Source organism: Cryptomeria japonica, chromosome 10, assembly GCF_030272615.1.
Source record: "Cryptomeria japonica chromosome 10, Sugi_1.0, whole genome shotgun sequence".
Classification (NCBI taxonomy): Eukaryota; Viridiplantae; Streptophyta; class Pinopsida; order Cupressales; family Cupressaceae; genus Cryptomeria; species Cryptomeria japonica.
This window is the reverse complement of record NC_081414.1, coordinates 195824867-195852254: the sequence shown is the minus strand read 5'-3', so window position 1 is coordinate 195852254 and position 27388 is coordinate 195824867. Positions and strand designations below refer to the sequence as shown.

General features: G+C 36.2%; 1 protein-coding gene across 2 annotated transcripts in view; it reads right to left on the bottom strand.

The window, feature by feature from the left end:
- LOC131079124 (myosin-1) overlaps positions 1-27388 on the bottom strand; it is a 118106-nt gene that overhangs the window by 66665 nt on the left and 24053 nt on the right. For both annotated transcript variants that reach the window (XM_059213032.1, XM_058017005.2), the window contains exons 10-14: positions 18362-18465; positions 18116-18254; positions 15304-15422; positions 15038-15190; positions 14814-14903 (exon numbers count right to left, since the gene is read on the bottom strand). In XM_059213032.1, the coding sequence (XP_059069015.1) occupies positions 14814-14903; positions 15038-15190; positions 15304-15422; positions 18116-18254; positions 18362-18465 (605 nt within the window). The remainder of the gene's footprint in view (positions 1-14813; positions 14904-15037; positions 15191-15303; positions 15423-18115; positions 18255-18361; positions 18466-27388) is intronic.

Here is a 27388-nt window from a genome sequence, read left to right as displayed (position 1 = left end):
GATACCAAGAGGGAATGGCGCAGATGGACGACACGCCAACCCACCAATTTGAACGGGATAAACCCATCAAGTACGAGGAAAGGGATGTGAAAACAATCAATCTAGGCAAGGACGAGGACCCGCAGGTGATACTCATAGGGGATGACTGGAACCCCGTACTGGATCACTCGTACGACGTACGCCAGTCGAGGGAGTGTTTGAGTTATCTGTACAGCATACGGTCAACAAAGAAGGGAGACTGGCAGTGTTTGAGTTATCTGTACGACGTACAGTCGGCAAAGAAGGGAGACTGGCATAGCCCGTATGGTGTACGACCTGCAAGCGGAAGAATACCGTACAACGGAACATTGCACCCACAGGAAACTATATGTGTACGACCTGCAAGCGGAAGAATACCGTACAACGGAACATTGCACCCACAGGAAACTAAGTCATACGATCTTGTACGACTATTAATGGATAAAGGAGAAAGACTGTACGGTCAAAAAACAGACATACCGTACGTACAGGATCAATACAATCCCCTCCTTCACGGCGTTCGTACACGCAGGGAGCAGTTGTATGAAAAGTTTGAGGGTATCTGTGCAGAGATTTGTGCCATCCATGTGGAGTTGAGTGAAGAGTTGGCACAGGTTGAAGAGGTTGTACGACCAGGGAGCGGAAGTGCACGAGTTAACCCATACGGTGTAGAGGCAACAGTTGGTCCAATGGTTCGTACCAGTATGGCAAACCAGACACAATGGCAGAGGAGGCCGCACTAGGGAAAAATGAGGTCGCCGTACAGGTAATTAGTACTAGTACGACATGTTCAGGTACGACGAGCACCAGTGTAGTACCAGCAGGTATTGGTACTGTTCCAACAAGTACTGTTACGGCTCCAACTGGTATTGGTACGATATCGGTAGGAACAAGTACAATAAGAATTGGTACGATACTAGCAAGAACTGGTACAGTACCATAGCTACTGGTACGGCTCCAACAAGAACTGGTACAGTACCATGTACTGGTACGATGCCAGCATGAACTGGTACAGTGCCAACATGTACTGGTACTGTGCCAGAAAGCACTGGTATGGTGCCAGCAGGTACTGGTACGACAGAAACTAGTATTGTGCCAACAGGTACTGATATTGTGCCAACATGTACTGGTATTGAGCCAACATGTACTTGTACGACAGGAATTGGTACAATGCCAATAGAAACCGGTACAGATGACTTGGAGGCAAAAACTCGTACAAGTGACTTAGAGGCATTAGCAGCCCAAGTGGCAGAGCTCACCTTACAGTTGGAACAGAAAGACAAAAAGCTACTGGAAGCTACTCACATGGTAAAGAAAGCACGGGAACAACAGCTGCTGGCAGAAAAAAGAACCTAAAACTTCAGGCCGGACAGCAACCTCCTCCTGCGACCACTACAGAGACGCCTCCTCCCTGTTCTCAGCCTTAGCTATGTTTTATATAATTTAGTTTCTCTTGTCTGAGTCGTCTGGAAGACGACTACGTTTTTGGGGGGGCTAATGTTAGGGGTAAAATAACGTATGTTAGTAAGAATAATATTTGAAGTGTGTTATGTTACATTTATGTTTGTCACCGAGAGGTTCCCGTCGAGTAGTTGGGAGTTGGTGACGGTTGGCAACTTGACCAACCGTCAGGTCTTTATATTGTTTGGTTGGAACCTCGGCAGGGAGATTATGTATGGACATTCTAGACATTCGAATAAAGATATAACTCTTCTGGTCTAACTAGTATCATTGTCATTTATGTTGTGATGTATGACTGTTCTGTTACATGAATAATTGGTACGTGTGGAAAACACTGTGTTATCTGTTCATTCACCAACCATACATTTAGGACCAAACACAATGGAAATTCTCTCACACTTAATCAAATTTCGCCCTTCATCGACTCATTCTTGGGTGTTTTGCTATCTATGCAAGTGGAGGCATCAAATCAACTTAAGGGAAAGCTTTATAAGCAATTTCGCTCCGAGACTCGAGCAAAGGAAGGCAATTTCGCTCCCATTGAGGAGCAATGGAAGTGAATTTCGCTCCAATCAAGGAGCAAAGGAAATTATTGCAATTTGGATACTTAGCTCAATCTCATTCACTTACCTTCATTCCACTGACTCAAACCTTAAGTCTTTTGGCCATTCATGCGTGAAAATGTGTCAAATTGACCCCAAAGAAGGCTTTAGAATCAATTTCACTCTCAATGAAGAGCAAAAAGTGTGAAATTTGCTCCCTCTAAGGAGCAATGGAAATAGCTCTCAAACTCACCTTCTAGCTTGGTCTTACTAATTCACACCTTAGGTTTAGCTTTCATGCATCAAAAGACCTCAATGAATGCCCTGAATATGATTTCGCTTTCAACTCAAGGCAATGGAAGGGAAATTTGCTCTCAAAGGAGAGCAATGGAAGTATTTTTCGCTCCTAGAGAGGAGCAAAGGCAGCGACCTCAATTTGCTATCTCCCCTAATTCCTTCGTCAAAATGATGATGCTTCTCACATCTTCTATTGTTAGAATGATGCTAGAGGCTTCTAAACTCACTCATTTCCCTCAAATTTGCTCAAGAAGTAAACATCACTCTCAAGTAAGGGCAATGGAAGAACATTTCACTCCAATTAGGGAGCAAAGGAAGTTGCATCCTCAACCATCTCAATTCAAGAGCATTGATCATTCATTGCATTTCTTGCCCAAATTGAGACATCTTATGATGATTAGAGGTAATTCTAGTGACTTTAAAGACTTGAAGAGGGATTTCACTCCTATAAGAGAGAAATGGAAGCAAAATTTGCTCCAACTAGGAAGGAAAGGAAGTTTTTAGATAGACAAATTTTACTCCCTCATCCCACTTCTCACTAAAATATACTTGAGTCACATGAAGGAGACACCTGCATTGTTGATTAGGCTTGATTAAGGGTTTCTCCATCAAACCTCTTTCTCTTTTTGCTGAATTTGACCTCTCCTCTTCTTCATTTTGCCACTGCAAACCTTGAGCAATTGAGTTGACGACCATCCTTATCCACTCACTCAAACTTGCAAGGGAGACACTAGGCTAAGAGAGACTAGGACTTGAAGAAAAGAGGGGGGGCCCATTTTGATGGGGTGATGTTGTGAATTGGTCACAACAAATCTCTTCCAAATTTAGAGAAATGCATTGCAAATAGGAAGGATTGGCCAAACCCTAAACCCTAAACAGCCTTCCAAGTTCACGAGACCCAAGGACACCACCCTAAGATAAATGTTATGCTTGTGGGCTAGGGGGCCTAGTGTGCCCTTGGGCTTGATGTCCCATCAAGTATGCCACCCCAAGATGGAATGGATGCCAGCCTTCCATGCCTGTGGGCAAACAGGTGGAATGCAAGACTGGCCTTCCATGCCTGTGGGCAAACAAGTGGAATGCAAGATTGGCCTTCCATGCTCTGGTTTGAATTCAAGGTTTAGATTCACAGGTTTGGCAAAAAAAAAATTGGGGTTAAGGGTTCGTTTGGGGTTTGTTAGTACAAAAACACATAAAATCAAAAATATATACATACATGCAGCACTAGTTAAGTTCAAAATACACCACTATACTAATAGTCAAATATCTTAACAAAATACACCACCATATAAAAGGTTTAGTTCAAATAACATAGCAAAATAGTAAATACACCACCATATTAATGTTTTAGTTCAAAATAATGTCACGCTACAACAATCAGCCATCACTGATCAAATATCACATGGGTCATCAAAATTATCATAATCATCCTCCATATGATGTGGGGAATTAGAAGAACCACAAACAGTGTCACTGGTGTCACTGGGCACTAGCACTAGCATTGGCAACAGTACTAGCATAGCTAGTCTAATGATCACTAGATAGCTCATGGTCATCATCAACTCCAAGTGCAACAAGGTGAGGAACTAAATCATCCAACTCAGCATGCTCTGGATTAATATCCCATTGCTTTGTCTCCCCTCCTTTGTAGGCAATTTTTGTGGGTGAGGAGACGCAAATTTGAATGTACAAAGACCAAGTCCTCTGCCTTTTTGGAGTGTATCCTATTGCGCTTTATTGAGTGGATGAACCAGTATGTGCTCCAATTCCTCTCAAATGAAGATGAACTAGTAAACCTATCAAGATTTTGAAATTTGAGAGTTAAGAGTAATAAATAAAATTTAAATTTAAAATTAAGCAAGATAGAAGATTTTTTTTTTAATAACTAAGAACTTGTGATAAAATTTTGATGGTAGTGGGGTGTAGGTGTCGGTATGCTTCTCCATGGAAGTGCCACCAACTATGACCAGAAACCTCATTCTTGTCCCAAAGACCCTCAAAGCCACAATCATTTGTGCTTGAAAAACTCATGAATTTAGCCCTCACCTTGGGCCATAGGTCTTGTGGAAAGATTCTACAAAGGGTTGCCTTGTACCCTCAAGCAACCTCATGATCTCTATATGGGGCAACTCATGTCAGTAAGGAGATCTTAACTATAATACTTCAGGCTCAATGCAAAGGCAAGGAGATGCAATGGAATCATCATTTTGTTCCATCTCTCCACAATAATTTGTTATATTTGTTTGAAGAATGTTTCTTCTGGATCTTGCTCTTTTGCATTTATGATGACTTTCATCTTCTCAATCATTGAGCCGATGCCATCACATACCTCACCTAAACAAGGCCTATTCATGTCAGTGTAACGAATCATGCTCAATATAGGCTCAGTGAAATCCAGGAGGTACTCAACACAATTTCACCAAGAGTCATCCAGTATCATTCTCTTAATGTTTGCTGCCCTTGCAGTGCTAGATTGCCTCCATATGCTCCAATTAGGGCTGATTACCATGCTATATAGTGCCACACAAAACTTCAAAAGTCGTCTCGACAAAAGTGTGTTGGAAGCAGAATGGGTCTCGGCAACCTATTTCAAATGATAAGTAGGAGATATTTTCCATAGCAAGTCAAATTATGATATTGCTATCAGGATTCAACTGTGTAGTTTTTGAGTCAAACTCATTGACCCAAGATTCATGAGTAGTGGTTCACAAGAACCCATCTCTCATGTGAATGAATGGTACACTTAGCACTCATTGCATCTAGGTGATGCTCACAGGGGTGAAGCATTGGTCCTTCCCAGGAGGTCACCCATCTCAATGCTACTCCAACTCGAACACGCTTAACCATGGAGTTTCCTCCAAGGTTAAACCCACTTAGCTTGCAATCCCATTTGCAAAACCTTCAACAAGTGTTGCGCCTTATAAACCATCCATTATAGAGCCCCTTAAGCTCATCAAGTGATAAGTAGGAGATATTTTCCACAGCAAGTCAAATTATGATATTGCTATTAGGATTCAATTGTGTAGTTTTTGAGTCAAACTCATTGACCCAAGATTAATGAGTAGTGGTTCACAAGAACCCATCTCTCATGAGAATGAATGGTACACTTAGCACTCATTGCATCAAATCCTAATAGCGATATCATAACCTATTTCAAAATCAACATAAGAAAAAATTAAAATTAAATTAAAAAGTTTACTAAACATATTTATTATTTAACTAAATTTATAATTAACTTACCTTCAACAACTCCAATCTTGAGAATTGTCTAAACATGCCTTGCGACATGTGGTGGTTAGTGATAAACATTTGGATCTCCTCAACCTCAACATGCACCTATTTGATCCAATCAACTTTGTTGCCAATTTTTTGCAGCATTAGGTTGAGTGAGTGGACCGAACAAGATGTCCAAAATATCTATTGTTACCACTCCTCAACCAATAACCCAGCAACCCTACAACTTTTGGCATTGTTTGTTACCACTTGAACAACATTTCAAGAGCCAACTTCCTCAATGGCTTGGAAAAGAATATTAGCAATGAATCGAGCGTGCTTCACCTGCCCTTCACAATCCAATGCTCTCCAAAACATTGCCCCTTTAGGGGACATTGCAATAATGTTGATCAATGGGTGATTTCTTGCATCTTTCCATCCATTACATATGATAGACACCGCTATTCTGATCCATGAATCCTTGATGGGCTTCAAGGAGTTCTCTACATGTTTCACCCCTTTCTCTAATAAGGAAGTACACACCTTCTCATAACCCGAGCCCTTGAACCCCTTTGGAGCCTCATTAATTGATTTCACCATATTTTGCCAATAAGGTGTGTGAACAACATTAAAGCCAATCTATTAGCATAGATGCATCTAGCTATGTCTTACTCGCCAATTTGTCTACCCTCGTTGTGAAATGATGTTTCCAATGGACCCTTTGCTCTCTTATGTGACGGAATAGGTTGTTCTTGAGGTATAGACAAGAATGGATGGCCCTCTGTATGGTCACAATTGAAAGGTGATGGAGAGGCCATTGATCCTTTCTTAGTCTTACTCTTTACCAAAGGCTGAGAAGATTGTTTCCCAATTGCTTCACCTGCTTTTCTTTGCTCTTCTATATATGCCAATACTTGTGCCTCTGTAAGAGGCCCCTTACCTTTTAGCTTTCCTAGACAAAATTGGATGCCTTTTTGAGGGATAAAGCACAAATGTGCTTTCACTTGACCATATGAGCTCCTATATGGTTCTTTGCAATGAGAACAAATCCAAAGAAAACCTCCTCCACCTAGAAGTTGTTCTATCATTTCCACATATTTCCGAAGGGGAGAGTTTGGATCCATTTTAAATCAGGGTTCACTCCCAACACTAGAAACACTTGCCATTCTACAAACCAAAATGAAAAAATAAAACAAAACTAGAGAGTTCGTTTCAATTTGTGAAAAAAAATGCAAGGAAAAAATTTTTAAAAAAAACAAATAACAACAAAAACCTACCTCTTTTGTTGAAATCTTCCTCTTCAATGTCTTTGAGAACGAATATACACTTGCAACCGCATAGGAGTAGCACAAGAACCAGCTAAGAACAAGCAATAATCAATCTTCAACTCTCCTTGAGCAAAGGCAAGCAAAAAACAAAGTTCAGCAATGGAGCAAAGAAGTTTTGTATTCCATTCTATTGTGCAAAAAATGAAATATGTTTTACCTTTTTGGTGTTTTAATAGGTCAAATTAGGGTTGGAGGGGTTAGATTTGCCTTTATATCATGGTAAACACTTTTTAAAAGTCAAAAAAAATTACTTTACCACCAAAATCCTAATGGGTTCAAGGAAATTCTCCAAAACTCATCTCAAGTTCTGCTAAGTTGAGCAAGGACGAACCCACAGTGTTTGGGCCAGACCCTGTCCTAACCCAAGGAGAACTAGACACGGATCTAGACCTAGGGGGAGCCAAATTGAGACTCAAAGGGTCCCCTAGAAGAACCTAGTAACATAGGAGACTATTATAGGAATCTACTTTGAAAAGGCAATTGCTAATTTCGATTTCAGTATGAATGATGATTATGGATATCATGATGTTTACTAATAATTAGTATGATATATGTTATATGGCTTATGATGTGATGTCAATTTCCAGTGGCTAATATTGTGTACGGGACCTAGACCAAGATTTCTCTTATGAAGGGCATTTCAATTGATAAAGTTATATTCTTAAATATACTACATTTCTTATTTTTAATTGAAATTGTAGTTTTAGGGAAAAATTTAGAAATATCCCAATAAAGGACATTATAGGTGTCCTCTTAAAATATCCAAAAAGAAAGGATTAGACATCCATTTATTAGAATAGAGACCTATTTAAAGCAACTAATTTGAGGTATGTAAAATGTCCCTTTAGGGCACACACATATAATGGATCCTAGCATCTTGTTAGGATACCCATGTATTTTAATGTAGGAAAATTATCAAAGACATCCAAACATTCTTCAAAGTATTTGGTAAGAAAACAACAATGGCAAGTCTTGTTTGTGACTTGCCAACATTGAATATTTAGTTGCATTACAACAAGAGTTAGAGTCCAAGTCTAACGCTTGAACCAAATACTCAAGCTCAAATTGGATAACAAATGTTATAACTTGCTATTATAATAGGTGCAAATTGCAAGGGCAATCTGTATTATAGGTTACTGATAATAAAATCAATACTAACAAACAGATTTAATGTCAGATATTAATCCAAATACTATGTATTGTACAATTTCAGATCTGAAAAACTATGCATATGTTGTTATTAAGATAGTAGAAGAAACTCCAAAATATGTTAGGCAAGTTTCAATAACAAAGTCATGAGTTAAATGCAATGAGATGTTAAAATCAAAAATTATGCATACAATGCTACTATACCACAGTAAAGAACCCCCAATGTCCATAAAAAATGCCAAATATGGTTATGCATATTTCAATAATAAGTTCATAGGGGCATGTATCAATTGAAGATATTATGTGTTGTGCAAATCAAGGTTGTAGATATCGGCACAAAATCGCGATATATCCCGACTCATTCAACCCGCCAATTTTATCGTCGAAAAAATCGGAAACAATTTTTTCAGTAAAACTCGTGAATCGTTTAACTGAAAATCACAATTTTATCGCGTAAAAATCGACGCCTAAAAACGACGGAGCCGCAACCCTAAAAAGTAAAAAAGCTGAAGTAAAAACAAAAAAAGAGGCGAATTCGTATTGCACGCGAATTTGCCGGTTTCGACTGCAGCTTCCCCATTGACATGGCATTCAGACTGTGTTACAGGTTTTTATTTATTTTATTTGCTCATTTGTGATTCGAAATTTCCACGGCATATACTGTGTTAAATTTTTATTTTATTTTTATTTTATCTACTCATTCTTGATTCGCGATTCGAAATTTCCACGACATATACTGTGTTAAATTAACATCTTTGTAATAAATAATAAATTTAATTCAAATAAAAAACTAACCCAAAACTATGTTAAGTTGTATACTGGTAAGTTAACTATATAATGCTATTCGATATATCCGAACTCATTCAACTGTATAACCCAAATCAAATTAATAATAGCGTGTGTAGTGTATCACTGTATAATATATATTATATATTAATTTACAGATCAATATTTATTAATAGTGTAAGTGTGTAACTGTAACTGTATATTATTAATTTACAGTTATTTTTCTGCAACACAGTATGAAATTTGAATAAAAAAAATGTCACAAAATTAATTTACAATTACACTAAGTTATTAACTATTAATTTGCAATAGTTTTAAATTAAAATTCATATTGTGTACTGTGTAGTGTGTTGTATATTTAATATTTATTATTATTATTTTATTGTAATTTTCCTAAGACTGTAGTTTACTATAGTTTCCTAAGACTGTAATTTACTATTATTATCTTACAGTTACTTACTCTATTATTAATTTACAGTTTACTACACAGACACTTATTAAAATTTAATTTATTACTATTATTACACAATAATAGTAATAAATTACTAATAGTGGTGTGTCACTGTGTAATAATAATTAACTGTATCCACGATCTACAGTTACACACTGCAATAGTTGTTTAAAAATAACAGAATTGAGATGTATCTAATTGATAATGGAGGCACCTACAATTAGCTTGATGAGACATTTATCTGGATTCTGTAGTTTGGTACTTTGGCTGTGAGTCGTGACCATCCTAAATTGTCCAATTTTAGTTTGTGTTCATCTTCAATTTATGTTTATTGATCCATGTTTGGTCTCTTTTGATAGGTTTCTTTCGAATTTTTATTAAACACAATGGCTTCTGCAACTAGAGGTGGTACAAGTAGAGGTGGTGGTAGAAAGAGGGATCCTATGTGGAAACATGGCACACTAGGTGCAGTGGCAGGAGAGGTTATTTGTAACCATTGCATAAAAACTATGACCGGTGGCATATACCGACTCAAAATTCACCTTGCACAAATCAGTGGACAAAATATTACAATATGTGACAATTGTCCTGAAGAGGTTCAAAGGGAGGCAAAAGCAAGACTTTCAGAATTTGAGCAAAAGAAGGTAGAAAAAAAGAGGACAGCAGAGGCAATGGCAGCCTCAACGAGGAATATCAGTTCTACAGAGTCAGAAAATATTGGGGTGGGCAGCAATACATCTGGTTTTTTCATTCCTCGTAACACTCTTAGTGCACAACCTGGATTGTTAGGTACTTCATGGAATAAGGAAGTGCATCAGCAGACAAGAGCAGCAGTGGCTAGATTTTGGATTTACAGAAATATTCCGTTTAGTATTATTGAGAGTCCATATTCGGAGCAAATGGTCAGTGGATTGACCATTTCTGGTAAGGGGTTCAAATCCCCAAGTCGTTATGAGTTGAGTACGCCATTATTGCAGGATGAGGTCCAAAACACACATCAGCTGGTGGAACAACAAAGGAGGAATTGGGAAAGGAATGGCTGCACCATTTTATCTGATGGGTGGACGGATAGTAGGAATAGGACACTCATAAACTTTCTAGTTGCTTCAGGGGGACAGGTGGTATTTTTAAAATCGATTGATGCCTCAGATCAAGTGAAGAATGCAGAAACCTTGTGCAACATGTTGGATCAGGTGGTGACCGAAGTGGGAGTGCAGAATGTTGTTCAGGTTGTGACCAATAATGCAGCTGCATATGTGGCAGCGGGTAAACTTCTACAGGCTAGGCATCCGTCAGTAATTTGGAGCCCTTGTGCTGCTCATTGCCAAGATTTACTCCTCGAGGACATAGGGAAACTTACTTGGGTGAAGAATGTGGTTGAAGATGGAAGGGAAATCACAAAGTACATCTACAACCACACATGGGTCTTGGAGCTTACAAGACAACACACTGATGGTAAGGATCTTGTGCGTTCAGGAGTCACACGTTTTGCCACGAATTTCCTCAACTTACAGAGCATATTACATGGATTGCCCAGCCTGAAGAGGATATTTGTTGTTAATGCATTAGTAGCTTCTGCAAGATAAGACTCTCCTAACTCTCTACTCTGTTATTAGTTTACTTATTCATGCTTTATGTTTATCAGACTATAACATTGATCATAATTATGCTATTGATATTGGATAATGATGGATTAGATTGATGATCTACTTAACTATGTTAAGCGTCAATCTAAAGGGCTATCGGGCTACTAACCTGATAGAATACTAATGTCGATTCATATATGAATCGGCATTAATATGCTATCGGGGTATTAACCCGATAGCATATAATGCTAACCATAATTGTTACTGTTTACTTTATATTATATGCTTTGATACCGATTCATTATCGGGTATGTTTTATCTGAAACAATTAACAAATACCGATTCATGATCGGATGTGTTCATAAGCATTAACCGATTCATGATACCGATTCACCATCGGGTATGTTCATAAGCATTAACTGATTCGTAATACCGATTCATCATCGGGTATGTTCATAAGCATTAAACGATTCATTATCGGGTATAAGCACTGTTATCACTATACCGATACATTAATGTTTGAAGCACCGATTAGTTATGGATCGGTTAAAGATAAGTAAGGGTCACGACCAAGTGACATCTTGGTCAGACATGTCTAAAAGACATGTCCGATCAAGGTGCCACTTGATCGTGGTCATCCTTCTACTTATACATCATTCAAACCAAAGGAAATGACATTGAAATCGATACATGTTCATTCTCCTAACCTACAGTAAAAGAAAGATAGCAATATTAGTGTCATAGCCATAATATCAAAATTAAAATACACCACTCTGCATATAACCTGTTCATCAAATTGGAAATTACAATACTTTTACTGAGTGAAAGATGGTTGCAAAGCCCTTATTGTAGGAAGCATGAAGCAGAGAAGGTCGTGAAGGCCGTTTTTGATGATAGATTTGCCAAACTCATGGAGGAGATCATCAATGTAAGTGTTCAAAGTTCAAATTTCAATTGATGATATATTTTTAAATTTTCTAATATTACACATTGCTGATTTTTGTTAAATTTGTCAATGTCTAGTTGTCAGAACCGTTGGTGAGGGTTCTACAGATGGTGGATGGGGATAAAAGCCCCATAGGGTATCTATATGAGGCCATGGATAAGGCCAAAGAGTCAATTCAGCACTTGTATGGGTCAGAGAGGACTAAATATGAACCCATATGGCGCATAATTGATCGAAGGTGGAACTGACAACTCCACCAACATATCCATGTTGCTGCCTACTATTTGAACCCCAAGTTCTTTTTTTCCCACAGTTTCAAAATAGATGAGGAGGTTCAACTTGGCCTTGACACATGTATTCAGAGGTTGGTTCCTGATGAAAATATTCAGGACATCATTGTTGATGAGTTGCAGAGGTACAAGAAGGAAGATGGGCCATTGTTTTCTTCACCTATTGGTATTCGTAAGAGAGACACCCTGTTGCCAGGTTAAAAAAAATGTGCTCTTAAATCTATTTTACGGTTTAACTTTACCATTTATTTCAATCTTTAAGTTTATAAAAATATTTACCAAGTTATAAATGCCAATTTGTATGCTTGCAGATCTATAGTGGGAAGATTATGGTGCCACAACGCCTAATCTTCAAAAGCTTGCAATCCGCATATTATCTCAACCTTGTAGTGCTTTTGGTTGTGAGCGCAACTGGAGTGTCTTTGAGGCCATTCACACAAAAAAGCGCAATAGGATGACTTAGAAGCGCTTGAATGACCTTGTATATGTGCGGTACAATCTTCGACTGCATGAAAAGAGGGTACAAGGGAACAATTCATATGACGCACTTGACATTGATGAGATTGATCCATACACAACGGATTGGATTGCTGAACCTGATGGTGCTACTGGTGATATTGATGTGGATGCATTTATCACTGACACTCAATTAGATGAGATGGAGAGGGAGGCCGCTGAATGGGCGGCAGAGGTGGCAGAACGTGAGGAGGCGGGAGATGAGTTTGTCGATCCAGAAGAGGCAGATTCATCACCGGTTGAGGATATTGCAGTAGCAGCAGCTGCTGCTGCAACACCATCTACTTCAACACCCACTCAACGGCAACAGAGTTTTTTGAGCTTTAGTCGCAAACGCAATCTATGATTTCCAGTTTTCAATGATATGAAACCATGAACTTAATATGTATTCAGACTTCACTGATTTGTTTTGTGGTCTAGGCTCTACAATATGGATTTGACTCAATCGTATTTACTATTTAGAACTTGAACTTGTTTTTTTGGTATATCGCTTTGCTATATGCCATATGGTATGTATTTGACTCAAAGTCTCAAACTATGATTTATATATGATGGAAACCAGTAATATGCTATTGTGTTCTATAAATTTAATGTATACATGTGTTTTTTTAGAATATTTTAAAAAAATATATATTTTCAAATGTTAGATAATTTTGCCGATTTATTGCCGATTTTTTCTCAATTTTTTCCCAATTCCCGATTTTTTTAAAAATTTCGGCTAAAAGATTTATTGTCGATTAAGATATTTACATCTTTGGTGCAAATGTAAAAACTAGAAAACTTTAAATATGTTATTATTACGATCATAAAAGAACCTAATCCTATAGTAAGACCCCTAATCAAAATTGAAATTACTATAACTCTCAGTTAGTTGATTTGTCTTCACTTTGTACTCACATTGTTTACATTTGTAACATGCAATACCCATTTGTGTAAATGAGTATACATCCACTAAACATGGATTGGAGGATAATCGATCATAAAAAATTAAAAAAATCCATCTTAGCATTTAAAAAAAGTTTGAATCGACAAACCTATTACCATGCCCCTACAAAACATATTAGATCATAGCCTTAAGATTGCAGCTATTAATCTCATATCGTGGGTATTTGAAATGAAGATGGCAGCAATTCTATAAAGGAGTCAACTAAAGAATATCAAGGGCAGTGCTTTCCTAAAATGAAAGATATTTAATAAAAATTAAATTAGAAGTTCAAGGCAACAATTAAGAACGAAGGGTTATACTCTTTCAAAAGGTATCAATTATGAAAGGGTGTGACTCCCTCAATAATAAGGTATAAAGGGGAGATCATTTCTTGGGAAGAGGGCATCAATCAAGGATCAAATCATTCCAGCCTTCACTCATCAATCCACAAGCCATCAAAATATTAGCAAAGATAAATCAAGCAAAAAGCAATCATTTAATCAAGCAATCACTCTTGAATTTGAGTAACTTCGAATGGGGAGGACAAAATCCCCTCCAATTTCATGAGAGATTAACAACAAAAACCCTTATTTTTCTTATCAAGCTTGGATGAAAACCCAAATCTTGGTCAAGGAGGATGAAAACCCTCTGTGGTGAACTAAGAGTTTTAAGTACGAAAACACTTGATATTGCCACTGCCAAGTTAGGGATGAAAACCTCTGGTTCAGCAGATTTGAAGGCATTTCCAAATAATTCAAGATATGATTGATTTTCAGAATCATGTTATGACTTATTGATCTAAATATTAAAAGGGTACAAGAGGATGTGTCCCAGAGGTTTTTTGACCCTATCCACCCACCAGGGACGCCTCGGGGATGGGGACAAGGACGGCTTGGGGATGTTTCCCAGCCGTCCCCAAAAATCTTCAAAACGTTGGGGATGTTTCTAAAATGGGGGAACAAGTCAGGGGCAGATTAGGGACAGCCAGCCATCCCCAGGATGCATCGGGGACGTCTGAGATGTCCCTGACCGCCACGGGGACAACAGCTTGCTGTCCCCTTTTTTCCAACGCTCAATAAATAGATTAAAATGCCAAATTTATAAAAAAAAACATTTTTATGGCATTTCTCTGCTAGCTTCGAAATTTCTTTTTTAAACAAGGATTACCATATCAATCATTTTACAGCAGAAAAAATAATCAATTTGCACCTAATATTTGCATTTGCAACAAAAAAATAATCAGAATGTAGTTTACATGAACTTGTACACACTTTGAGTTTAGAAAAATGTAATCAGAACATCTACCTCTTGTATGAGTTTAAAATTATGACGAATAAAGTGTTGCTGGAGTCTCTCATTTGCATAGTTTATGCAAAGTTGTTCAAAACTATTCCTCTGCACAAACATGGTAGACTGTCAAAAGTTTAGATCAAAGAGTGAGTTAAGTAAAAATGAAATTAAAATAGCACATAATATATGTACAAATAAAGGGGAAAAACTAAAGGGAAGAGATTTATAGATACACCCACATTAAAAGATTCAAAGCCATATATATCAATGATATTTATAGATCTGCCTTTGCTCTTTTCATGTGCAGTTAGTGACTTATTCATACAGTCAATAAGCCAGTCGAATAAACTTGCATAAATTGTCCTTGCCAGAGTATCTCTCATGTTTGCAGCCTAAAAGAAGCAATGTCACCAATAAGAAGCAACAAAGATATAAAGTTGAGAGAAAAACTAGTGTATAGAGAAACCAAGTCAATTTTATTACATTGAGGAAAAGTCTTACAAACCTGTGATTGGGAAATCTTTTGCACCACATATTCCTTGCCAGCATAAACCTTGTGTGTTGATAATAGCATCGTAAGCTCCATGATGCTGCAACCCAGGAGCTTTGAAGCATTTCTAATTGCTGTTATCAAAGATAAAGCGTGAAAATGGCTAATAATGAGCATAAGTGATAAACAGTTTTGAAAGTTATAGCCAGTTGCAATGTAATGGCTTTAAAAGAAAAATTTGTAAATGTGTGAAATCCAATCATGATACAACTAGGACACAAAAAAAATTACCTACTGAAGAGTATATGCCATGCAACTGTATTTCTGTTCTGAATAAAACATACTGCTTTTAACTTCTAGGGGAATGTAAAGAAGATCAGTGTGTTTCCAGATCACAAAAAAATTCTTGACTTTGCGAACTGCAGAGATATGAGGGAGGTCTATTTAAATTTAATTTAACAATTAATATATTAATTTTTTTTAGACAAATAAATATATAAAATATGACTTGTACCAAAAGAAGTTGAAAATTTAATATGTATATATATTGTTGAATTTTCAGCGTCATCCCAGTGTGATCAGAGTTTGATTCCGATTCAATTTCAGTGCTTTCCACAACTTGGGTGAGTTATTAAATAATTAATTAATATTTCACTAATGTAGTAGCTCATTGGAAAGGTAATGAAGTGTTTTAAAAGTTCGACACCTAGTTAATCGGGCTTTTGCACATAAAATATAATTTATTATTTCAAAAAAATCATTTTTGAGGGAAATAAGTAATTATTATTTTAAATTGCAAATTCCCTGCAAAAAGATATAAAAGAAGGTGTTGGGCTCATTTGTACATATGCTGAAGATTTCTTATACTACTATGCTTCCAGGTTGAACTTACAAGTTCTTATAAAAATCTTCTGAGGACGAAAACCTCAATTGATTCCTAGTTTCAAATTTGAAAGATAACTGTGGTTCTATTCAGGAATCATCACTATTTTTCACGGTGTTTCAGATTTGGGTTTTCATGACAAATATTTTTAAGGTGTTTTAATGTCACGGATTTTGGAATGAGATTTCCAGTTTCCTGCAGAGATTGTTTGATGCTTGTATTGGGCAATGAATAGTGTCCTTTCTGGCCACACTATTCTTTACCATGCTTGGACGTACCATTTTGAAAGAAATAAGGGTTTATAATACTATTTCTTTGTCTAGCACTAACCTTGTCCTTGTTTTGCTGGTCTTACATGTGATTTTGGGCAGTTTGATCAGCGTAGAAAGCAGCACTATCATATATGTTGGTCGTACAGGTTTCCAGGTGACCGTGGCATGGAGTTTCTAAGCTGCAACGCCTAGGGTTTTGGGACTATCATCACTATTGGTGGCACCTAATCCAAGTTCATCACTTTCAGGCATTTATACGCAGGACAAACAAGGTTATTGGTGGTGTTGATTATTTATTGATGGTCGCCCCTATTTTCAGAGTTATTTTCTAGTGCTAGGTATGATAGAAATAATTAACCTGCTAGTTGTCTTTTCTCATCATTTTGAGATTGACAGGGAGTATTGGGAGTGTGTGACTTTGCTGGGAGGCATTGGAGGTGTTCTTTACCGACTTGGACATGGTTTTGGAATGATAATGGAGCTGGTCATAGCATAACAAAGCTACAATTCAAATTCAGACCTGCAAACGTTCATTACTTGGTTTCATGGTGTTGTTGGGTGATGTGCATGAAATTTTAAATCTAAATACAGTCCTTACGTATTATTGGCAAACTTGGTATGCATTGTTCACAATTTCTGAGTTGTCATTTTACTGTCCAGTACTGTAACATCAAGCTTTTAGACCTTTCCAGACCTGCACCAGCAAATATTCATCAAATTAAAGGTATAATGTTGTTATCTATGAGCTGGGTGGTTTATTTATGTATTGAAAAGCTTTGGGGGGTGTTCTACACAAGGTTGGAGGATATTTGAAGGGCAGCTTCAGTGCTGTTTTGACCTGCAACATTGGACAGAAGACCTGCAACTTCTTGCACAAACATATCAGCCCTGTAGAAGCTCATTTCCAATGTGTACAAATACCAATCTATTTGCATCCTTCATTTTAGGTATTTCTCAGTGGGCATCTTCCTATCTCATTCATTTCATGTATTGCCATCTCTTGTGAGTGATTTTACATCAGAACATTTATGACAGTAGTTTATCAATGCTAATTATTCATATCAGAAATGTGTGACAGCAATTGTGACTCTGTTTAGCAAGTTTATGTTGTTTAATGTTTTCTCATTAGCAAAAAAATTTAAAATAAAAAATCTAGGGTGGTTATTACAATTTGCCTTACAAGAATCTCAAAAGTCCCTTAACAAACATAAATAGAACACAAGGGTGCCATCCAGAGCTGTTCACATCAGGTCCAAAGCCTAAGCCAGATTGCTTTAATGGTAAATCATTATTAGAAGGCAAATATGGTGAATGGCATTAGTCATTGAAGCAGGTCCAATTGAACAGCACTCCAAGTGAAAATTTTAAACATTTATATTTGGATGGGAAATCTTAAACAAATTGAGACATGAAATTCATAAGAATAGAAACATGCAAATTGCTGTCAAGAAAAATGATAAGTATACATGATAAAATAACAATGAGACTACAAAATATATTGTAAATACATGACAAATAAACATAGTAGTTCATGAATTATTCAAGGCAGGCAAAATGAATTCTCGTTACCATTATGTGAGAATAGTTGAAAACTCCTTTAAAAACTGACAAACATCATGCTACAAAAATTTAATACTATAATTTCTAAGTGGTCCCAAGCGTTCCCACTCACCTTCATCATTATCAACTCTCACATGGCATTCACCATCAACAACAGAAAATGTAATATTGCCAAGCCATAACACTGCAGCAAGTATTCGAAATATATTTTCCTGATCATCTGGACTGATTTCAAGCACATTTAAGGCCTCCTGTATACAGAATCAGCCTTCAATGCTCCCAAAAAAACAAAAAAACAAAAAAGCAACTACATTTACTCAGAATTTATCACTCCATAGTAATGACAAACAATATTTACCAGTACAAGTTGGAACCTCTCAGCATCATCTACTTCATCAATTGTTAGAAAGTTGCTCTGGTTCAAATAGTAATATTCACTCGCTGGCTTCAAATTCAACTTTTCTGCATGAGTGATCAAAATCAAACTTAAACAAATGATTAAGTCTTCACCAAATCATCAATTAAGCTCACCTCAAATTCTCATTTTTCAAGCTCGGGAATCTTCTTATTACATGGACAAGTAACAATGTATATATATCAAGTTCATGTAACTTTATCGATGACCTAAAAAATATTCAAATAGTTTAGTAAAGTGTCCATTTTGCATTGATATATGTTATAAAATTCGGACAGGCAACCCAGTAAATAGTAAAGCATGAACATTGTCAACAGGCCAGCATAAATCTCCTTGATGGACTCAGAGTGTTTGATTTGATATGGCATCTGTGAGGTCTGAAATTATCCCATATTGGCAAAAGCAAACCCCTGACACTGTTTGAAAAAAAATTCAGGACAGTCTATAACTTAATATTGAGAATGTATCATCTATGCTGTGCAGTAAAAATTTGATACTGCAACAAGCAATTAACTATGCTTCTTTTCCAATTTCTTGTCATCAGATAGTACCTGACAAAATGGCATGACTGGATGTTATCTGATAATTATTTCAGACTATTCCCAAACTTTAGTAAATAAGGTCCGAACTAAATCAGTTCAATCAATCACAATCAATATCTTGAGTCAAAAATTCATGAGTGGCAACTACAAATCCCCTATATTGATAATTCCATGAATTAATATGTATAGTCAAATGGCATAGAACATAATATAAGTTCATAAAACCAATTCACAAACCAAATGAAGTGTTTCCAAGTTCTAACATTGTACACAGCACTAAACATTGAGGGAGGTACAATGCTAAATGGACAAAAGTTAAACATATTGACTTCACAGTTACAAAAGCAAATGTGTTTTGAGTTACTAAATAAAGAGCAATTGACCATTTATAGAACAAGAGTTATTGAATTTTGGCTTCAATTCTAGGAGTTCTTGTGTTTCAATTCTTAAGTGTCCTATTTGGAACACTACAATTCATGTCCTAGTTGTATTTCAATTCATCTCCTAGTTCTTGTGATTCAATTCTTAGGTGTCTGTAATGTCCCCTTTTTAAATGCCCTAGTTTTTGCCCCAAAATGTCATGTGCCAGCAATAACCCTCCATTATTATAACTTTGTAACCACCAGTTCATCATGTAATGGAATATTGACAGTTATACAAATATATGTATCTCATTGATTTATTCAAAATCCACATTAACATGTTTAGTTGGTGAATAAATGCATAATTAACATTGTATCAGTTTTTTAAATTAATTATAGTTTCTGTGTGATTAATGTTTATATATTAACAGATTGGTTTGTTAATGAGCAGTAAATTAATTATTAATTATTATGGATGTTAAACATTAACAAGTTAAACTAATCCTATCGGGTTCCAAAGGAAATACGATTTCAGAAAAAGAAGTCGTGACTTCAGAAGTCATGACTTCCTCTTTGCATCGCCTCTGTTCCACACGTATACATAGGAGCACGGGGGGGTTAAACCAAAGAGCAGGATATAGGAAATAAGGAGAATATCGCCCAGAGATAATCATCGGGCATTATCACATCCACCTAACCACATTCTGCCACGCACAGGTCAGAATCATAATCGACTTACACCAGCAATTCCTTTATTCACTATAATATTTCTGTAGGTAGAAATCTGGCGGTAATGATGAGGATAAATCTAAATAGAATTGAAGATATAAATAAATTGCTGTTAGCTTACAACTATGGAATAAATAGATAATACATTAGATATATGTTTCTGAGTACCATTAAGTATTATTAGGATAATGTTTTTCAACTCTATCTTGAAGAGAGCACTGGAGATGGTAACCAGTGGCAACGAGGGGCTATCATGTGGTCAGAGACCCATGAAGTCAAGGAGCCAGTTACAATCTCCCTGCCAGTCTTTCCCAGACAGAGCAGATAATTGAGTGTCTGAAAGTATTAAGGTTTAGAGGGAAAGCATAGGGAGACTACCCATCTAGCAAGGGGGTTAGAAGCAATCAGCCCTTGGATTTGGTAGACGAGCAGTCCCTTGCTCTCCTTTTTAGCCTATAATACTGTTTCTCTGTCTGCATGTTAGTGCTGATAGTTTAGGCTAACCATAATGTGTGTATGTTTGTAGGTATTGTGTGTATCTATCCTTGTGATTGCAGGGTTATCCATAATCAAGCTATTGGTAGCAGGCTTAAGGTATGAACTGAATTAAACTATGAGTTATTTCTTTAATTGTAAATCAGGCATGATAATTGGTTAATGCTAGTCAATAATTGATACAGAATTATATTCTCAGATTTAATCAAAAATGTCTCCATAATTATAGGATTGATAGATGCTATAACCATATTGAATAGACTTATTGCTGTTAATCAGGCACTGTATCGGTAGGGGACATTACATAAAACCTACTAGGATTAGAAACATTAACTTAATCATAGGATATTTCTAACTTATTGGGTAAATTCAATCAGAGGGAAATTAGAATAAGGTGACTTGATAGGGTGCCCTAGAGATCCTCTACCCTAGGCCCAAGAGCAGGTATACCATCCCTCTTGGCCTCATGTAGCCCGTGCCATCCATATGAGGTGGTATACCTGGTGAGATTAACCGTTCCCCTTCATCATGTCATCCAATTCCACTTCCTATGATTGGACTCCTTAGTATGTCGATCCACCATGACAGAGGGTCAAGGTGTATTCACAATAGGGTGCCCTGGAAGTCCATCCCTTCCAAGCCCAAGAGCGTTACCCCTTGTACCCCCTTCGCCTCATGGGACTCCCCGGTCTCTACCATGAGGTGGCATACTTAGAAGAGGACCCCAAAGCCATTTCCCTCCTTGTAATTCCTCATTGCCCCTATCATGGCTGATTATAATATTTAAGCAAAACATATAAAGAAACCTATATCATGGCATGTATTCTATATACATATATACTATGCAATCATAAACAAACATCATAATTCTAAACTGTACGTACATTAATCAGCAGTGAGCAGACATAAATAATATTCATTATGCTATGTATAAGAACTCATACCAAAACCAGTATATGATTGAACTGCTGTATATACATATATACTAAGCAATCATAAACAAACATCATAATTCTAAACTGTATGTACATTAATCAGCAGTGAGCAAACATAAATAATATTCATTATGCTCGCTGCTGATTATAATATTTAAGCAAAACATATAAAGAAACCTATATCATGGCATGTATTCTACATACATATATACTAAGCAATCATAAACAAACATCATAATTCTAAACTGTATGTACATTAATCAGCAGTGAACAGACATAAATGATATTCATTATGCTATGTATAAGAACTCATACCAAAACCAGTATATGATTTAACTGCTGTATGCTTAATTTATTATTAATACCAAATCTGATCTGATCTGATCTCTTCCATACTCCCCTCTCATTCAACTCTCCATGATAATCTTATATTTTCCCAAAGGAACGATTCCTTTAGAGCCATCTCTTTTCATCAATGATCATAACCCAAAGACACGTAGCACCCTTTAACTTACGCAATATTAACATATCTTAACATACTATTCAAGGTTTAATTGTTGTTTTTAGTTTTAACATAAGTCACTTGTAATTAGATGTTTCTTTAATAAAACAAACTGTTTCTTTTAATTGCTGTTTAAGGGAGCACTGTCTTGTCAATGTAATCACTTCCTTTGTAAAATGCTTGCCCATACTTGCTGTTCATTAAAACTGTAAATTGCTGTGTAAGCTTGAGAAAGTTGGCCACCTTTATTAATAGTTGTTTGTCTTCAACACAAAGTACTGTCATTATTGCTGTTGTGGCTGCAATCGAGTTTAGGGGCATGACAGTGTCATATTTGGAACACTACAATTCATGTCCTAGTCGTATTTCAACATGATAATTTTCTTCTCAAGGAGGTTTGTTCATCAAAAAGATCCAACCAAATCAAGTGTCACATTCAAGTACTTAACATTATATAAGATTAAATCCATACAAGAAACTGAAGTAAAGTGCTTATTACAAGGTGATACTAAAACCAACAAGAAATAGCATTATATGATAATACAGCTGTGGATCTGCATTGAAATGTAATCTAGACACAAATCAATGAAATATTAAATTATGGGTTTAGTATCCTAAATGATGGACAATATAGAATCAATATCCTCCAGTAGAGAGTACAGAATAAAAAAGGAAAAAGATGAAGAGGGAGCATCGGAGATGTCCTTCAAGCTCTATCAAGAAGAAATAGGGTGTGCACAATCTTGAATGGATTGATGTCATTTGTCTACATCTTCTATGTGTAACGTGTTTCTTGTAACATAAGCCACAGCTTAGCAAGCACTAGAAGTGTAACCTTAATTATGCAGCCCAGGTAGCACCTAATAGCCTCATTCGTTCCACAATAATTTACAGTAAGCTTAAACTCTCCTGCAACAAACTTGCCAATCCTAAACTGTGAAACACTCCCCATGGCCAAAATAAACAAGTAATAAGAGATGAACTTTATTAAGAAACTTTGAAAGCTGACTTACTCTCACTTTGAAAACAGTGACTCACCCCAGAAAATAGACAATCTAGTGGGATCAATTGCTGCTTCCTAACAATAATATTTAACAAAAAACAGACTTGGATGAATAGTAACATATCTCGCAAATCTTATGTTACCATACAAAAGTTTGATGTTATTTAGTATTTGAATTTCCTTTCAACATCAAGTGAGAGAGAGATAAATTTCAAAGTAAGAAAACTATTTGTGAGAACAAAATAGTAAATTCTTTCTACTAAAAGTTGAAATGCATATATGCTTTTCTCCTAAAAGTTGAAATCCATATATGCATACAGATATGCTTCGCAAACACAAATAACAGTTTAAATTAGGAAAAGAGACCCACTTTACACCTGATTTAAATAATGTTAATAATAATGATCCAAAAGGATCTCCATCAATATGTGGTTTTATGAGAATGATCAGCAGCAAAAACACCCAGTTTTATCTACAAAACAAGGACAACCAGTCCCTGCAGAAGGTGATTCTGATAAATTTGGTTCCCTAGAAGAAATGGTTTTATAGCCGCAGAAAGAATTCAAAACTGCCACAGCCATTTCCAAGCCATCAAGAGCAATGTGAAACCAACACATGCATGAGGGGCAGTATCCTCTAACACACAAAATATGATATTTGCAATGAACATTTGACTTTTTCCATCCAAATCCCATTTCGGGGTCCTTCTAGTGTGCAAGGGGGACATTCTAGCATCTATATAAATGCATGAGGATGTTAGGTTGCATCATTGGAGGCTTGTGTGAGTATTGTAGTTATCAACTTTATGAGAACTCTATTTTCAAGCACATCTGGGCTTGATAGTGAGCAACTGAAGCAGCTATCAGTTGTATCTAATGTCTGTACTTATTCTTTTATAATTAATAACATCTAAATAGACATGCAATTGCCATGACTAACTCTGTTTTTTCCGCTTCTTGGAATTCTCCAAAATAAATTCTGAGTTTCGGTGTGATGAATTCTACTTATTTCCACATTTAATTTTCTGGTTTACAAGACTTTCTATCTTCTAAGACTGAATTTGTTGAAGGGAGTAAAACAGTCATTAAAATTCATACTCTAGCCATTTTTAAAAACAAATTCATAGAAAACAGATCAGTTAGCCTGTTCTTAAAAGTTAAAAGCATTAAAAACATAAGACTCACAATGTCGAACTTTAATTTGAAAATTAGTTGTTTCCACGAGCTCATCTAAATTCAAAGGATGAACTTACACAATATTCTAAACCAGTATTGAATGAAAAAAGGGTTTAAGGTTAAAGGTCTAATTTCTGATTTAATGGCGAATTGTGTCAATGTGTCAATTTTTCCCTTTTTAACTTGAAATTGTTTGATACACATATTATACACCTACAATAACAGGTAACAGTAGATCTGCTTGTTATTCTCAAACAATTTTCCATTTTCTACAGTGACTTTTTGACAGTAAGCTTTGCTTGAACTTTGATAACTTCCCAACCTCTAGTAATCCTGATTGCTCTCTTCAACATAATCATATCTTTGTGCTGTTCATTTTCTTTGCATACTTCTGCTGAATCTCTTGTATATCTTGAATATTTTCAACCAATATATTATATGAAACTGAAGACAATGCAGATCAGTTGAACAATTTACCCAAAAACAGAAACTCGGGCTCTGAGTAGGTCAGCATGCATAAATGCACACATTTCAGACAAATAACAGTGACATTTTTGTAGCATTGCATCTGACAGTGTGTTAAAACATATGGTATATTGGTTCTTGAGAGTCCCTTAATGTTCCACCTTAAAGTATATATTAGCAATAAAAACTACAGAGTAAATGGCCTGATAATTTCCCAAAGTTTGATGCATCTTTCATTTGAGTTTTGAATATATATGTCAAGTCAGTATCTCGAGATTAGCTCAACATTTAATATTCTATATGTTTAAGTATACATCTTATACAGCACCATAAAACAAAACAGTTGGAAAAGACAGACTTAAAGTAACTCCAACAATGTTTCAATGTCATGTACCCTTTTTGAGCTAGAGATATGATTTAATAATTTAATTTAAGTTGCCCAAAAAGAAGTAACTATATCAAACCACAAAGTAAATTATTTTCAAAGGTTATAGAATACATCTTATACAGCACCATAAAACAAAACAGTTGGAAAAGACAGACTTAAAGTAACTCCAACAATGTTTCAATCAGTGAAACAAGCATCTGGAAAAAATCGCGATTATACGCGATTAATCGGGAGTCAGGGACATGCCAGATTTTTTCCCCCAAAAAATCGATAAAAATCGGTCAACTGCAGTCAACGATTTTTTCGTTGAAAATCACCAAAAAATCGTGATTAAAACCCGATTTTGAAGGCAAAAAACGGCAAAAAAAACGCGACGGAAAAAGCAACCCTAAACCGCGTGAAAAAACGGAGATATTTTTGCCTGCGTTTTCTTTAAAGTCTGCGGAGAGCACACATCGATCCATACAAGTCAACGGGGGCAGCAAGTCGAAGATATTTAGGTGCCTTTGGTCTTCTACGAAATCTGCAAGTCGAGAGCAAGAGCAAGTCTTTGAGAAATTTCACGGGAGCAGAATCAGGTTTTTACCTACGTTACCCCAAGTTTCCAGGACGGGGGGACGGGGTTACGGGGGGACGAGTTTCCGGGACGGCAAATTTTGTTGCCAAATTTGGGGACAGGGGGGGGACGGCAAAGGGGACGGTTATATAAAATATAGGGAAAATTTAAAATATATAGGAAAATTCTAAATGTTCATATGAAAACATGGATAAAGCATGCATCTATACATTATATTCATATGAAAACATGGATATAGCATGTGTATGATACTATGAAAACATTTTAGAATGCAAACATCGAACATAGAACATTATCAATAGACTCAATACTCAATATGCACTCATAATTCAGAATTTCAATTCATTCACATTGTCAATATTGTTGATTTAATACTTTCAGATTAATGTAAACTCAGAAAATCAGAATTTAATTACTTAACTAAATTGATTAAATGAATAGGTTATAGTTTTCCAGATTTAAGCATAACCAAGAAAAGAGAAAAGTAAGTACAAGACACAATTACCCTGGGAAAACCTCCTACGAGGAAAAACCCAGCCAAAAGAGATCCTCAGATCTGATTATGGATTGAATGCATATGAAGGTTACAACACTTATCTCAAGTACTTGAAGGTGTGTGTACTTAGAACTGATAATGTCTTTCACAAGACTGCACCTTTAACCCTTCCAACATCAATCAGGTCCAAACCCTAGGTTGGTAATGTATGAAGTCTGCTCTTGATTTACTGCAACTTCAGTTTGCTCTCCTTCAACACCAATTCGCTCTTCACATGAATGAATTTCGCACTTTCACTGTCAGAAGTAGTTCGCTGATATAACTGAGGTATTTCGCTGTGATGGCAGATCTAATATTCCTCCTTTAAGTCGCAATGGCAGACATATATTATTTCCTTCTTAACTCGCAATGGCAGACATATATTTCGCATGGAATAAGGATGATCAAGTGTGTATTATTGAAGTGAGAAGTGTCTTTATTTATATGATGCATTGACCATGTATGTCGGCTTGTGTTCATGTCGGCTTATCCTTTTAATTTATTTCTTTTCCTTTAATCCGAAGTGCATTCTATATGGGGTTGGACCTTTGCATGAGACGTGGAGTGGCGTGGGTTCTTTAAGGTGTGCCGTGAGGTATAGGGCCCAGCCCTACACACTAAAGGGAGGGACCAGACCCTTAGGCGGATTCCAATGTTGCCTAGGGCAATTGGAATCCGCCATCCCTAATTATAATCAACAAATATGCATATCATAATAGATATTAAAGAAATAACATACAAAATGCCCAAAGGCCACACTGCTGCCATATTGTTTCATTGTCAATTGCGATATGGAAATCAAAATAGTACTAAGTAAATACTAAAAAGCAAAAGTATAATATTTATCATTTAATATTTTATTATTTAATTTATTTTCTATTTATAAATTTTAAAATTTATAATATGAATTAATTTAAAATTATAAAAATATTTGATATGAATTAATAAATTTAATGTTGCCTTTTAATTTTTGATAGAGGGCCCATGTTAGAAAAATAATAAAATATAGATAGTCGTATTTTGATTTCATAACTATTCAAATTCAATAATAAAAAAATTGATAGTCGTCTTTTAAATTTTTTCAATATCCCCATGTTAGAAAAATTAAAAAAAAATTGAAAATACGACTTTTTTTTTTAATATTTTTCCCTAGCTCTAGATGTGGGGGACGTCTAGCCGTCCCCAATCCGTCCCCAGCTGTCCCCCCGTTTCGGGGACGTCCCCTCAAAATTCTGACAATTTGGGGACGGGGGGGGGCATCC